This window comes from Brassica napus, chromosome C2, assembly GCF_020379485.1.
Source record: "Brassica napus cultivar Da-Ae chromosome C2, Da-Ae, whole genome shotgun sequence".
In the NCBI taxonomy this organism is placed as follows: Eukaryota; Viridiplantae; Streptophyta; class Magnoliopsida; order Brassicales; family Brassicaceae; genus Brassica; species Brassica napus.
This window is the reverse complement of record NC_063445.1, coordinates 51,176,721-51,193,389: the sequence shown is the minus strand read 5'-3', so window position 1 is coordinate 51,193,389 and position 16,669 is coordinate 51,176,721. Positions and strand designations below refer to the sequence as shown.

The window sequence follows — 16,669 nt, the reverse complement described above, 5'->3', positions numbered from 1 at the left end:
TAAAGAATCAACAAATTTGGAAACCTATGAAAAAATTATAGATCACTCCTTTTCAAGAGCTCCAAAACCGTAGATCACTCGTGGTGGAAATGAGCTTCAAAACATCTGCACATAATTCCTTTCAGCTTCGGTTTGAAGAAATAATGGGTAGATGATAACCTGTTCCGGACAGCCTTATCAATCAACTTTGCTAGTTGCTCCACAGACTTTGCTCGGTTATTGTGCTTCCTATCATTTCGCTCTATCCAGATGAAGTAAAAGGAAACCTGAAACGCAAGCCTCATGAGAATGAACGTGAGCCGGTCATACGTTCCATTCTGCAGACGCTCAAGCGTGGTGTCCCAGTCCGGGTGGGGGTCGATACCAAACAGATTACCAACAACCTTCAGCAAAAGAGTAAAAGTAAATGGGCAAGCAAAGACGAGATGGTCTCTCGTCTCATCTGGCTCACCACAGTAAAGACATCTCTGCGGTTGACCCCATTGGCTTGTACGGTGGCCTGTCGACAGTGTATCACGAATGGCAAGCCAGGTGATGAAGGCATATCTCGGAACTCCTTGTGAGAACCATACTATCTTGCTCCAATGAACTCTGCTTCTCGAACTTCTTATTTGGTGCCAAGTTTCAGAGTTTCAGACGCACTGAACTTATTACCAAACTCATCATCGCCACGCTTCCAAAGTACAGTGTCATGCCCGCTGGATAGAGTAATGGGAAATCCGATAACATCATGGATCATACTTTGAAGATGTTGATCCCGACACCTTCTGAACCTCCATGCCCCACTGACAAGAAGGTCCAAGATCCTCCTATCACGACCAATGCCCATCTTTTGAGTACCAGATTCCTCAGCAATATCAATAAGCCTTCCACTTGGATGCCACAAATCAGTCCAAAACCTCACCGTGTTACCATCTCTAATATCCCAACGTACGAAAGAATTTGCTATATTGCGAATTCTCAGGAGCTTGCGCCAAGCCCATGATCCCAGCCCTGTGTCCTTAACATCCCATAGTACTGCATCTTGAAGCAAATAACGTCTGACCCAAGAAACCCAAAGCGAAGCAGTGTTTGAGAACAAACGTCAGATGAGCTTTAGCATGAACACTGTGCTAACATCTTTCACTCTCCTAATGCCAAGACCTCCTTCCTCCCGAGGACAGCACACCTCCTCCCATGCGATCTTTGCCCTAGATGTAATATTTGGAGATCCACTCCATAAGAAAGCAGAGCACATGCTTTCAATCTCGTCGATACATGCTTGCGGCAAGCAGAAAGCAGCACACCAGAAGTTAGTGATGCTGGCTATGACTGACTTGATGAGCAGAAGCCGGCCAGCATACGAGAGAGCTTTACTAGTCCATGAGAGCAGGCGATTCCTAATTTTCGTGGTCAATGGCTCATAATCATTCCTAGTCATAATCTTGGTAGTGAGGGGAAGACCAAGATACTTGATAGGAAGCGTTGAAACCGAGAGACCCGAGTTCTTAGCAGCCTCTTCTAGAGCCCGTCGCCCGTCGCCCTGCTGCAAATACAGTAGACTTTGCCACATTGATCCGCAAACCAGACATAGAAGCAAACTCATCAAACACCTGTAGCGTCCCAACGAGAGAGGCGGGCGATCCATCTGTAAACACCACTATATCATCTGCGAAACTCATGTGAGAGAGGTTAACTTCCCGACACTGAGAATGGAACCCAATTTGACCCTCCACCACTGATTTATTGATGAGCTTTGACAGCACATTACTAACAATAACGTAGAGATAATGGGATAATGAGCAGCCTTGCCTTATGCCTCTACTGCTTGTGAAAAACCCCTCCAGCTCACCATTAACAGAGACAGAGAACGCTGCAGTGCTTATACATTTCATTATCCAGCTGACAAACACATCCGGGTATTCCATAGCCCCCAAGGTATCCTCAATAAAAGACCAGCTCACTGTGTCGAAAGCTTTAGAGATATCCAGTTTGATTGCAGATCGCGATGAAACTGAATCTTTGTGGTAGTCCTTGACGAGCTCGGTGGCCAATAGGACGATCTCCAGAAGCAACCTACCCTCCACAAATGCACACTGATTTAGCTCGATGGCTTCAGGAAGAGTGGCCTTTAGTCTCTTCGCAATGATCTTTGAGATAACTTTATAGATCACATTGCAGCAGGTGATGGGCCTGAAGTCAATCATCTTTTCTGCCTCTGTGGTCTTTGGGACAAGGGACAGCAATGTAGCATTGATACTGTGCGGCATAAACCCAAATAGGAAAAAGGATTGTATCGCTGTGATAAAATCTTTACCTATCACTGGCCAAGCGGCTTTGTAGAACTCCATTGGGTATCCATCAGGTCCAGGAGCTTTACTTGCAGGCATAGAGAACAGAATTTCCGTGATCTCTGCTGCCTCAACCGGCTTCGTAAGATTGACAGTGTTTGCAGGGGAACACCTGTAGTCTATCAGGCCCTGAAGGACGTCAGGAGGTACCGCCTGGGCACTCTGCGGAGCATTCAGGAAGTTGTCAAAATGAGATGCAGCTTCACGCTTGTTATCTGGTGGGGAGGTGAGGATACGACCATCTGCAGTGACTATCTTCCTTATAGTATTTCGGATAGTGCGACTTTGAGTAACTTTGTGAAAAAACCGAGAGTTTCTGTCTCCCAGCCCCATCCATTGGACTCTAGACTTCTGGTAATAAAACTGCTCCTCAATTCCCAAAATACGGTGCCAGTGCTCCCAAGCATCAGGTGCTGCTTCAAACGTCGAGGCTTGGGGGTTCTGCATTGCCTCCGTTTGCTTCATGCATAGGTCGTCGTAAGCAAGCTTAACTCGACCTGGTAAGTCCCCAAACATGTCCCTATTTAGGCCCCTCATCTCAGACTTGAGAGCTTTAAGCTTATCCTCAAACCTCCGAAGAGCAGAACGTGAATGAAACAGAGCCTCTGTTTCGTTCCAGACCCTAGCAACCACTTCGAGGAACCTCGGGTGAGAGGTAGTGTGGTTAAAATTTTTGAATGGTTTCGAGTTCCCCATTAAAAAAAATTGAATGGTTTCTTTTTAATTTTTTACAATTTGATTTAATATATCTTAACCAAAAAATAGCTAAATTTTTTATCCAAGATTATAATTTTAAATATATACATATCTATTCATAAATATTAATTTTAAAAAGAACAGATTTTGTTTTATCTTAAATTTTATGTTTAGTCAAATCAAAATTAAAATATTGACAAAATAATAAAATCAAAAATATTAATAAAATTTTATTTGTAAGTATGATATAAATTTTATTGTTACTGTTGCACATGGTACAGAAAAAAATCTAGTTCTATTTGATTATTATACTTTTTGGAAAACTATTATGTGAAGAGCATCAGCATTAATGCAAAATGGTTCGAGTCTCTAAAATAAAATAAAATATTGTTTTCTTATATAGCTGTATTTCGGCTTTTTGTTGTAAAATAATGTTACAAAAAAGCTGTATTTTTTTTATCTTTTAATAATTAGACCGTTAAAAACTGACATGCGAAAAAAAAAATCTCTCAGTAAAGAAAGTATGTCTTTCAAAGAAAAACAAATTCTCTCCTTTCTCCTAAAACAAATTCTCTCCTTTCTACTTCTTTTGCCTTTATTTTTCATTTATTTTCTTTAATTTTATTCATGAGAGACTCATTAAAGCCTACCGATGCGCATCCCTTAGGGCATCCACAACCGTGTTACTCATGGCTCGATAACCCAGGTAAGTCTTTTATATTATTTTATTATTTTTATTTTTTTCAGTTAAAAGAAAAAAAAGAAGGGTCAATCGCAGGTTCCCATGCGGCGATGGGACCCGCGCACAGTGACGGGCCCGGCAGCGAAATGGTCCTTACCTACGGACTGCAAGACACAATTATGACATAAATTCCTAATTTTTTTGATCCCCACATATTATAAAAATAATTTGTTGCTAAAGATTTTTTTTGTAAGGATCAGCGTTGCAGCTGCTCTTAAGCTCCATGCTCTGCTTATCACGTTGAACCACAAGGCGAGGAAGTTGTCATAGTTTCCGGCAGTTGGGACGGGCTTGTCTGCATCTCAGACGCCAAGTCCAATTATTACTATGATCCAGCCATGGGACGGCCTCAAACCCTCCCTCTTTCCATGTTTCAGTGACACGTATTTAGACAAAAAATACATTGTTACATGAACATATAAACTAGTGTGGTTACATACCAAAAGGATCCCCCACATATCATCATGCGATGTTTTCAATTTTAAGGCCAGGGAATAAAGATACGCCCTTATAGGGTAACCAAATACGAAGGGACCAACGTTTGCAAAGGGATGTGCTTATCTCAAAGCTAAGAAGGTGGTTGGCTCAAAGCGCTTTCATCCTACTCCCCAAGTTTTGGATGGTCTTTGCCACACTGAGTTCATTCTTTATTTCCAGAATCAAAGATTGATAAAACTACTAGTCAAAGCTCACTGCTTAATAGCTTATCATCTCAAAAAGAATTCATCTAGCTACAACAAATAGTAAAAATAGATTCTTACACAAATAATGATTAGGCTAAACTAAGGACAAGTATACGGACCAGTGGACGCGTTTTCTCGCGTGCTTTTAAAATGATATCTGCAAACTTGCTCTTCAACAGTGCAGCTCTATATTGCTTCTCAGATGAAGCCGGAGTTTCTGATATATTTCCCGAAGCATAACTGTGAGATACTGAGATACACTGCGTGACTTAAATAAAGAAACTCCTTTTTCTCTGCATCTTACCATCATGTTGACCATCTGATTCATCAGAACTAGGCTTTTGCTGAGAAGAAACATCCATCTGCTCAGGCGCACCAGCAGATTCTGTAATAAATAAATACACCAGAGGTACAAACTTTAAATATGTATGATGTATCCAGTGAAAGTAATTTTGCAACCAGCCGCAGTCGCATACATCTATTACAGTTCTTTACTGCGGCTAACTATAGTTGTTCCAGCAGAGTAATAATATATAGTAATTAATAGGGGAGATAATCCAGGAAGCTGAGTAACACAGAGCAATCAGGTTATAGAACGAATAAACAAATCCTCTGCTTATAAATCAGGTTTTAAATACTCACGACTTCCTTCAAAAAGTTCATCTCTTTGCTCCCCAGACTTTGCAGTTTCAGGCACCTGGAAGTTTAATAAGACATGCAGTATTTATGTTTGCCACAATGGTTAGAATTAGAAAGATAACTTAGAAGATATAAAAACTACAGATATTGACAAAAGGTACAATAGAAAAGCAAAGATATAGACAAATGTCGATAAACTAGGAACACAACTCATGTGTAGATCCCATGTCTATAGTATAGTTTCGCATGTACAATAAAAACTCTATAAATTTAAAATGCAAGGACTATGGTAAAAGATATTTTGTAGATTTTTCTATTTTAGAATATATTTTTTATAAAATAAAAAAATAATTAATTTCACCATATATTTATATATTAACTGAAATTTAGAAATTTGAATTTTATATTAGTTTTATTATATTATTTGGTGTATATGTAAAATGTTTCATAGATTGTAAATGCAGTTTTCGATATTTTTTTACTAAATACTATCAAAATATATTGAAGAGTTCAAAAATAGAGAGGAGCAAGTGGGTCAGTGGTTGCACCACCTCTGCTGCCATCTCATCAAGCGGTGTTCGAACCCTGCAACTTTCAACTGCTTCTAAAACCATTTACAATGGGTATGTTGAATTTTTAATTCAACAGTTGAACCTTTGCAATGACCTAGTTGAAAACTAAAAATTGCTAACGTGAATTCAATTATGTTGAAAGTATTCAACTAGTTGAAAACAAGAAAAATGAGACGAGAAAGACACATGTCATAGTATAGAGCATTGATTTATTTGATTTAAAAATAAATTGAATATATTATTTTTTCTTATTAGTTACCTATAACTTTTTAGTATTTCTTTTTCACACTAGTTATATAAAGTCATTTATTTCATTGTAAAATAACTTTTTCATATATTATTTTAGGTGATGATTGTTTGTTTGATTTCTAGATTTTGGATTTTGTTTTTTAGTTTTTAGTTTTTGGTTTTTGGATTTTAGATTTTGGTTTTTGGTTTTTGATTTTGCAGTAGATTTTAATTTCTTGAAAAACATGAATGGTAATTTTAGATTTTTATTTTTGGTTTTTGTTTTTTGGTAAATCTAAGATTTTCAAAAAAAATTGAATGGTGATTTGTATTTTACTTTCATTTTTTTAATTTTGACTATATTTAAGTTATTATTTTTTTGATCTAAAGTTAAAGCTGATTAAATAAAATAATAATTGATAAAAATATATTACTTACTCGGAAAATAGTAAATAATTCAAAATATTACAGAAAAAATAGTTATTTTTTATTATTTTTTTAAAAAACTAAACAAAATTTAAATATATTTTAACACTATGATAAGTATATAAATTTATGTAATTTAAATATTAATAGCTAAAGTTCTCAAATAAAAATTTAATTTATAGTGAAATAAATATATAGTACGTATAACTTTATAACAACTTTAGTTATATTTTCTACAATTGTCTATGGTAAAATATTAGTCAAAACATTATTAAATAATTTACCTAAACAAAGCTTCAAAATTTGATAAAAATAAATATATTTTTCTTAATTAGATTTTAGATGTCAGATACATTATTTGTTTTCAACTACAAAGTTAGAATAACTAATGTTTGAACCGTTTAATTTATATAGAGATTGTCTCGCTATATTAATGCATTAATTTTAACAAAAGAAAAAATAAACTCACGTGCATTGGTGAAAAGCCAAGAAAACAAGTATTCTGGTTTTGTTAAGAAGTAGTAGTTATTTTTAAAATCTGGTATTTAATTAATTAAGAGTATAAACGATATTAATCGCTCTTATTTTTAACGTGAGAACTCCGTTACGAAAAATCACTTCGCAAATAATAGTATATATAGATATATAATTTTAAAATACTATATATATATATATATATCGGTAGAATAGATTAATTAATTTTTGTTAATTATCTTAAATATCATTAAATATATAATAAATTAAAATAAAACTTAAAAATAATAATAACTAAACTAATAATTTATCCTAAAATCAAGTAGAATATGATAAATAAACAAATTCAATATAATAATATAATAAATAAGTTTATTATGTGCCACAAACGGGCCTTAATTGACTCTAGCCCATTAGAAGGGCTCAAGTCCCACATTCGACCAAAAAAAAAAAGATTCCAACTGATAAGAAAGCCTATCGGCGGCTTTTGACACTTGGACCAGAGGGGAGTGGGCCCCTGGGCCCCCGCTATCACTCTCAGTTTCAAAAATATTCGACCAACAAGAAAATTCAACTTATCCTACCCACTTTGTCCCAGCCTCTGTTATTATCAAACTCCTAAGAAGACACTCACCTACCACAGATCGCACAAATGGATTCTGAATCGTCCAAAACCAAAGCTTTAGCCCTTCCGCTTCACATCTTAGGCTTCGAGATCGATGAATTATCTACAACACGTGTCACTGGTCGTCTTCCCGTTTCTCAAATCTGCTGTCAGGTTCTTTCTTCGCCTTTCTTCTTCCTCTTCAGTTTGATAATCAACCCTTTTGTTTCCCACACAAAATTCTGAGAAATTTCCTTTTTTTTTTTTTGGCTTTCTCAAAAGCCTTTCAAGGTGTTACACGGTGGTGTATCTGCTTTGATCGCTGAGTCTTTAGCAAGTATAGGAGCTTACATGGCTACTGATCTCAAAAGGGTCGCTGGAATTCAACTCTCGATCAACCACTTAAAGACTGCCGATCTTGGAGACACTGTATTCGCCGAAGCATCTCCTGTAAGCTCAGGCAAAACCATTCAGGTTTGGGAAGTCAAGCTTTGGAAGTCGAGAAAAGATTCGGAGAACAAAACCTTAATATCTTCCTCTAGAGTCACACTCCTCTGTAATCTTCCTACCCCTGGTCACGCCAAAAATGTATCGGACCCACTCAAAATGATGTCCAAATTGTAGACTAATAAAGCTCTCTCTATACATATATATATATATATATAAACGGATATGAGTCATTGTATTTTATCTTCTTTTTTTTTTTGAAAAAAGGCTTAAATTGTATTTTATCTTGCTAATGGCATTTTTAATTTTTTTTTGATGATGATAATAAGCTAAGAGTGACAAATACCCGTCAGCTGTCGCTGTCCCTGATCTGCAAGTTCTACTTGAATATCAAGTATATATCTTTCGGATGTAGTTAAAGAACACCCCATTTTCAGATAATAGTTTTTTTGGGTATAAATGTTAAGTTTTCGGGTAATAGTTAAAGAACATCAAGTAGCATTCTTCTTTGATCACATTTTCTTCATTCTAGTTATCATTGGCTCCGATCGGTAATAACTTTGACTTTAGCTCTAACTTTAGAATTGTGGTTATAGTGATTTTGGTTTTAAAAGCTATAGCTGTTGGATGTGAAGCTCTACACTTCGCGGAAGAAACGACACTAATTTTAATTACAATTTTAAAAATACTAATTATATATATTTGGGTCTGTAATCTGAATGTGTGTAAACTATTAGCATTGAGTTACACTCATTTTTTTTGTACGATAAGACAATCAAATTTTCATTTTTATTCTACGCTAAAATATAAGAATAACAAATAAATTTATATGTGATTTTTTAAAGATATTTGATAATTTTGAACAATGAATAACTTTCTTTTTTCTAACGATTAGTTTTTGATTTCTTGTTGTTATTCAAGTTAAGATTTGCCAAGGCCCACAACTCTTTATACATGGTGCTAAGGGTTGTAATAGTTAGTATCAATAGTGTTGGTTTGAATGAAACGGGTGATTACTCTTGATTAACAATTACAATTGTTAACCAAGAGTTACAACTATTAACACAAGAGTTACAATTGTTTACACTAACAGTTGCAACGGTTAGCCAAAAGTTACAATGATTAATCACCAATCACTACAAGAAAGAGCTTTATACCGACGCTGGAATTTGTCGGAAGGTCGTCCGAAGACCTCGTCTCCGAGATTTTTCCGAGAAATGTCAATACGTCGGAGTTTGGGTCTCGGAAATAACAGGTCGTCGGCACCTTGACGGAAATTACCGAGAAAACACGTTCTCGGAAAATTCATCGGTATCAATTGTCGGTAGTTACCAATGTCGTTCCGACAATTTGTAAAAAATTAATTAAAAAAAAATAAATGCAAAAATAATGAAATAGTATAAATTTTTGGCAAAAAATTAAATAGTATAAATAAATTAGAATAATATAACATTATTACATAAAAATTTGTAAATAAAAATATTTAGTAAACCTAAATTTACAATGTCTATGAAAGAATCTATTGGTTTGGTGGCGGTGGTTGGTAAAATAACGACGGTGGTGGCCATCAAAGAATCAGCGACGTGGCATGCTAGAAGAAACGGCGACAGTGGTGGTCATAGAAGAAACAGTTACGGTGGCGGTCATAGAAGAAACGGCGACGGCAGCAGTGTTAGAAGAACCAGCGACGGCGGCGGTGATAGAAGAAATAGCGACGGCGGTGGTGTTAGAAGAAATGGTGACTGTAATGTCTGTGGAAGAAGCATTAACCGTGGTGGCTGTGGAAAAAAGACATAGATAGTGAAGAAACGGCGAAAGTGGTGGCCGTGGAAGATGGAGTAGTATCAGGACCTGAGTAGTGTTAGCGAAGGTGGAGGGTCAGCAACATCGGTTGTCTTTTACAGAAAGAAAAAAACAGATCTGAAAAATAAATTATGTAAATCTAAATAAAGATGCAGTAGGAACAGAATGGAAGCAGAAGATGAGAAGAAAAATAACGAGAGAGAAGATCAGAGAAGTTAAGAAATAGATGATTGATCTTGAAAAGTTGATGAAAGAAGATTGCAGAAGAAGAGAAGAGAAGTAAAAGATAGATGAGAAGAAAGGTAAAAAGATAAAGAATGAAAATGATCTGTGAAAGAAAATGAATGGTTGTAAAAAAAACATAGTAACTAATTACTTTGGCAAAATAATAAATAAATGATAAAAGAATAAATTTAAAAATAAATCAGTTGTTCCGATGAATTTATGTTTTACTTTATGACGTTTTACCGAGGAAATAATATTGTTGTCGGTACATATAATTTTATGAGAAACTACCGAGAACAACATTCCAATAAACTTCCGACAAAATCACTATATCGGATCTTACCGATCAGATACCGACAAAATTTCTTTATTCTCGATAAATCGTAAGTATTGCGTTGCTGTTTTTCCGATAACAGATTTTCTGGGAAAGTTTCGTCGGAGTACAGCTCTGTTTCTTGTAGTGAATGATTTTAGTCATCAAGGTTGCAATGGTTTATCACCAAAAATTGCAACAATTTATCACTAATAGTTACTATCATAGGCAGGTGCAATTGTTCATCTATAAAAATTGCAATACTTAACTTATGGTTGCAAAAATTCACTTAAATTTCTAACAATCCTCTCCATTTAAGTGCAGTTTCATATTCAATGAATAATTAACACATATATCAAACTCATACATAAATGAAAATGTTCTAAGAATTGAATTTTCATTTTAATATATTACACAAAAATCAGAATCTCTCGACCCATTTTGGACACAAGAAAATAGTACACGAATGTGTTTTCACATTATTCTAATTGTTTACTCAACACTATTATAAACTATGTGTGCTATTCATTCAAGAATGTATACAAAGCCAAGTCTCAGCTTGTTGAAGCGTCATCACTTCACACCCATATAGGTAAATACTTTCAATCATGCACCTGCAAATACACTTTTTTTTAATATTTATTAAGAATGATATGTTTTATTAGAGGAGAATTGGGTATCTCACAGTTAAAATTTTCAAATAAGACTTCAAACTCATTCCTTTAACAAACTTAGTTACCAAGTCTCTATCTAATCATATTAATTTTTTTTTTTTAAAATAACAGTATAGAATAGGTTAATGTTTATTAATTATCTTAAATATCATTATATATATATATAATAAAATTAAAATAAATTTAAATAATAATAATACTTAAACTAATGATTTATCCTAAAATCGTAAAGAATATGAAAAATAAGTAAATTCACTTCTCAAATAATTATATACATCGATATTTTAAATAAGAATTAGAGAAACTGGCTATAATATTAGTCATTCAAATCATAAACCAAATATAAGATTATGATAATATTATCGGTAGATATTGTTCATATTAACTTTTAATATCTATTTATTAATTAAATTTTCTAAATATCATGATAAGTATATATAGTAAACTAGGTGTTTCACCCGCACTTGCGGGCATAAGCATTTTATAATTACTTATTAATACATACATTACTAAATAAACTGTTATAATGATAATTTTTTTTTTGAAAACTCTTACTAATTATAACTTTTTGAAAAAAAAATTGTATACTATATTCAACATTATTAGATAAATCTTAGAAATCACTTATTTTTATCTTATCTTATCTTATCTTATATATATATATAGGAACTATCTCTTATTTTAAAATAATTATCTTTTATTTTAAAATATATTTTTTAGACTTTGGATAATTCTTATTATTATTAATATTAATCACTTATATTACAAAAAATAAATTCGTTTTTATTTTAGATAATTTACATATTTATTTAATTAAAGGTATAATCGATATTAACCGCTCTTACTTTTAACGTGAGAGCTCCGTTGGAAAAAATCACATCGCAAATAATAGTATTGATATGTGGGCTATAAATAATTGGACTAAACCTATATCAATAGGTCATGTTCCTAATTTAATAGAATAGATTTATTATTTTAAAATCTCTATAAATAGAGGTTCGTTTTATTTTATTTGGACACCAAAAAATAATATTTTTATAAAACATATTTCAAGAATAATTATTTTTATATTTGTTCACTATTCAAAAATATAAAAATAAATATTTTGTTTTAAAAAGATTTGTAATTATTAGATATTTTAATTGAATTAGATTTTAATATTTTTGGCATATAAATATATATAAGTATGTAAAATAGTGGGATAAAGTGTTATTGTAGAGAAAATTTATATAAATGTTGCATTAATAAGTGGAAAAAGAAAACAGATGTGGATTGTAAAAAACGTAAATTAGGGTGTTGAATCTTTACTGCCATTGTTGATAGTCTAATAAGAGGAACTACTAGGCCATTGTGCCACAGCAAAAAAAAGAAAGAGATAAATTTAAATGTGAAGTACGAAGAGCAGCGGAAAACTGGCACAACTTAAACTAATAATATAAGTGTACTTATATAAATTGTATATATGTAAATTATTAATTTATGATTTTAATGAGACTATATATATGCATACAGTTTTTTAAAAAATTATTATCTTATTATTTTATCGTTTTGTATCATATTTGTAATCACTCTAATTCAGAACCGACGAAATTTATTGATTTATTTATTCTTATTAATTTATAGAATTTCTAGCTTGTATTTGATGTTGTCTTAAATAATAACACTAGCCAAATTATCCGAAATGTTAAAAGAGTGCTTTTAAAATATTTTATACAAGAGCGAGTCAGTCGCCACTACACTCGGAGATAGAGGCTCTCATATAGGCAATGAAATGTATGAGGAATCTCAGAAAGTTCTCAATTACATTTGCAACGGATTGTTCTCAGTTGGTGAAGATGATTTCGAAACCAGAGGAGTGGCCAGCCTTTGCAAGCTACTTGGAAGACATAACATTTTTGAAAAGAAGTTTCAACAGCTCAGAGATCATTCATATACCACATATGCAGAACTCAAAGGCGGACAGTCTCGCACGCACAGTCTCGCACGCAGTTGAGGAAACAACCGTCGTTTGTCGTTCATATGGATGCGGAGCTACCGGTGTGGTTTGTAGAATCTTCATGAGTCTGCTTATGTTGCTGACAAAAAAAAAATATTTCATACATTTCAGCCACATGTGAAAATGGAACTCAGTTGGGTTAGAAACATAAAAATATAGGTTAAGCCCGTATTAATTGGGCGACAAATAAGCCCATATTAATATATACTAGATTTTGACTCGCGCGGATGTGCATGATTGTTCATATTTATATTTATATTTATATTTATATTTGTATTTATATTTATGTTTTTAAATTAAAATTATATGACTTGATGATATCTTATAAACTTAGGTTTACATCCAAATTGTATTTTTTGATTTTCGGTTTGCTTCTGGTTTGGTTGTGTGTTTTAGTTTTCGGTTGAGTTTTATTTGGATATAATTTTTTTGATTTTTTTGTTTGGTTCAAATAGCAATTTTATAAACCTGATAAAATTTCGAGTTCAATTTGGAACGCATGGATATGAATAGAGATATGGAATTTTCTATATTGATTCTCATTTAAGTTTTGTTTTCTACATTTATAAATTTTATTCATATAAAAATTACATCTATCAATGATACATTGTTTAAAATTTGATTGTTATATGTTGTTGATAAAATTAAAAATGGATGATCTTCATGGATCTTAAACCATAATTGGTAAGTAAGAGTTGTCTTCATGTGTCTTGTTATAAATCAATTGTTTATCTAATTATATAGTTATAGTGTATCTTGTAATATTATAGAGGAATTTTAAATTATTTATGTTTAGAATTTCTGAGTTACTTTACTTGCAATTATTTTTAGGAGAATTTTACGGCTACTATCATTTTTTGAACCAAAACAAACCTAATATTCAGGGTAAATCAAGATGTAAATTCAAAAGTAAAATTAACCAAAATGAGAAGATATCACCTTAACGTCTGTAATTTTGAGGCTCATGCACCTTGATGGCTTCATAGTCGATAGACAGTGCATATCTCAACAAAGTTTATGTGCATTTGATGGGAAAACCAAAGATTAACACATCTGAAATTGCTGGGTTTATTGAGAGGGGAAACAAATTAACAAAGGTACTCCAAAATTTTAAAAAATATATTTAGTAATTATATCGTATAAATATAGTTTGACTGAGCACAGCGCATACGCCTGGACGATTTTTATACGTGCATAGTTTTATATTTTAATAAATGATAGTATTTGTTTTAAATTGGCCTAGTTTTATATTTTTTCGACGAATACAGAAAATTATACTTAAGGCTCAAATGGCTCATTAGAACTCTGTTAACGCTACTCCTCTAACACCTCTTGCTGTTCGTCCAACACCTCTTACGTATTCACTCGGATGACATTGAAAATTAAACAACACCACATGATCAACACCAGTGAAATCTATCCCACGAGAAGTTGTGGTAACGTATTGGAATGAGAAACAAAGTTTTAATATCTTCAATGTTCAGGCAATAAAATATAGCATCACAAAAGTACCTATCCATGTAGACCAGAAAGAGTGGATTATCTTCGTGGTGGGATAAGATGAATTATTCCAAATCTGTAAGGTTTGACTCTTGTGAAAGTGATGTATGACGGTAGGATGTGCAGCTGTCTTTCATTTGTATCAAGCCTAGTATATGTATGACTTTCAATAACTTCCCTACATGACTCAATTTGGAAAATGCAGAGAGTACAACCTTCAAACATGAGAATGATATTTTAAATCTGCTGATAATAGCAAAAACCAGTAAGTGAGGGACCTAATTGCAGAATATGCTTGGCAACATAGTTTCTTACATTCTGAAAGAGAACAGCATTTTCGTTCAGAAAAGCAGTCTCCCTATTTTAATATGCATTATCATCTCCACTGCTCCACAAAACCCTCACAATCCAACTCAATACACTACAAGAAAACACACCGAATTCCGACGGAGGTTCCGACGGACACCAAGGTCGTCGGATATTTGTGACGGAATACTGTCAAATTTCCGACCAAATCCAAAAAAACTAAGTCGTCGGAATTCCGTCGGCCATTTCCGACGGAATTCCGACGAAATAGGGTTCGTCGGAATTTTCCGATGACTTTTCGACGACATTCCGATAAAAAATGTAACCGTTGTAGTCGTCGGAATTCCGTCGGAAAATACCGACGAATTTCCGACGATATTCCGACGAACCATGTGACCGTTGCCGACAAATATATATGACCGTTGTATAGCCGTTTGAGATTGGACAATACCGACGGAATTCCGACGGACTGCTTTACATCCGTCGGAATTCCGTCGGAAAGTCGTCGGAGGTCCGTAAGCAATTTCCTATAAATACAACCCCTCCTCATTCAAATCATTCACACTTCATTCTCTCTTCATTCTCTTTAGTCATAACAATTCCGTGAAAATCATGTCTTCAGAAGTTTATTATCGTTCGTGGATGGATAAACCTCATTTGGATCCGAACACCAATTTGCTTACGGAAGAATACGTTCAAGGGATTGGAGAATTCATGAGGCTTGTTCAACAGCAACCGGATACAAAAAGTGGTATGTTAAGATGTCCCTGCTCTTCTTGCAATAATAATAAGGTTATAAAAGAATTTGATGTTTGGACTCATTTGTATATGAAAGGGTTTTCACGTAATTATAAAGTTTGGTACCTTCATGGGGAAACTGGTTATGAATATGGTAGTACTAGCGAACCTCAGCCTGTTAGTGAACCTCAGCCTGATATTAGGTTAGAAGAATCTAGAACGGATATAGATTATGGTGTAGGTACTGAGCAGATGGTACATGATCATTATAGAGGGGAAGAACCAAACCCCGAGTCTAGGAGATTTTTTGACATGTTGGATGCAGGAAAACAACCTTTGTATCAAAATTGTAGAGATGGTCATTCAGTCTTATCATCTGCAACTAGATTAATGGGTATTAAGACAGACTATAATTTGGCTGAAGAATGTATGGATGCGATTACTGATTTTGTCAAAGGTATTCTACCTGAGGATAACCTTGCACCGGGTTCATACTACGAGGTTCAGAAACTTGTTGCAGGTCTTCAACTACCGTATGAAGTGATAGATGTATGTATTGACAACTGCATGATCTACTGGAGAGCGGATGAGACACGGAATGTATGCAAATTTTGTGGGAAACCTCGTTATCAGGAGACGAGGGGAAGAGTTCCGATCCCATTCAAAAGAATGTGGTATTTGCCTTTGACGGAAAGATTGAAGAGGTTGTATCAGTGTGAGCGCACAGCAAAAGCAATGAGATGGCATGCAGAGCATTCCACAAATGGTGAGATTAGACATCCTTCAGATGCAAAGGCTTGGAAACATTTCCAGTCAACATATCCAGAATTTGCGGAAGAGAGAAGAAATGTTTATCTTGGATTATCTACTGATGGTTTCAGCCCATTTGGAAAGCATGGAAGGCAGTATTCTCTATGGCCAGTTATTGTGACACCGTACAACTTACGGCCGAGCTTGTGCATGCGACGAGAGTTTTTGTTTCTCTCAATTCTCGTCCCCGGGCCAGATCATCCTAAAAGATCACTAGATGTGTTTCTTCAACCACTAATATATGAGTTGCAACAACTATGGGCGCATGGTTTTGAGACATACGATGTTTCGCGCAAAGAAAACTTTCAGATGCGGGCAGTACTTATGTGGACAATAAGTGACTTTCCAGCATATGGTATGTTATCTGGATGGACAACACATGGGAAGCTATCATGTCCATATTGTCAAGATGACACAGATGCTTTCCAACTAAAGAACGGAAGGAAAACGTGTTGGTTTGACT

At 34.2% G+C, this 16,669-nt stretch overlaps 2 protein-coding genes across 2 annotated transcripts; one reads left to right on the top strand and one right to left on the bottom strand.

The window, feature by feature from the left end:
- Positions 1-74: 74 nt before the first annotated feature.
- Positions 75-1,420, bottom strand: LOC106372868. The gene is made up of 3 exons (XM_013813134.1): positions 1,107-1,420; positions 655-1,040; positions 75-499 (listed from the first exon to the last, which is right to left on the bottom strand). The coding sequence occupies exons 1-3, from the start codon at positions 1,418-1,420 to the stop codon at positions 75-77; spliced, it is 1,125 nt and encodes a 374-aa protein (XP_013668588.1).
- A 5,871-nt stretch (positions 1,421-7,291) lies between these two features.
- LOC106374261 (1,4-dihydroxy-2-naphthoyl-CoA thioesterase 1-like) lies at positions 7,292-8,160 on the top strand. Its single transcript, XM_013814338.3, has 2 exons — positions 7,292-7,568; positions 7,677-8,160. Exons 1-2 carry the CDS (start codon positions 7,443-7,445, stop codon positions 8,016-8,018), a joined length of 468 nt encoding a protein of 155 aa, XP_013669792.1. The 5' UTR covers positions 7,292-7,442; the 3' UTR covers positions 8,019-8,160.
- The last annotated feature ends 8,509 nt before the right edge of the window (positions 8,161-16,669 follow it).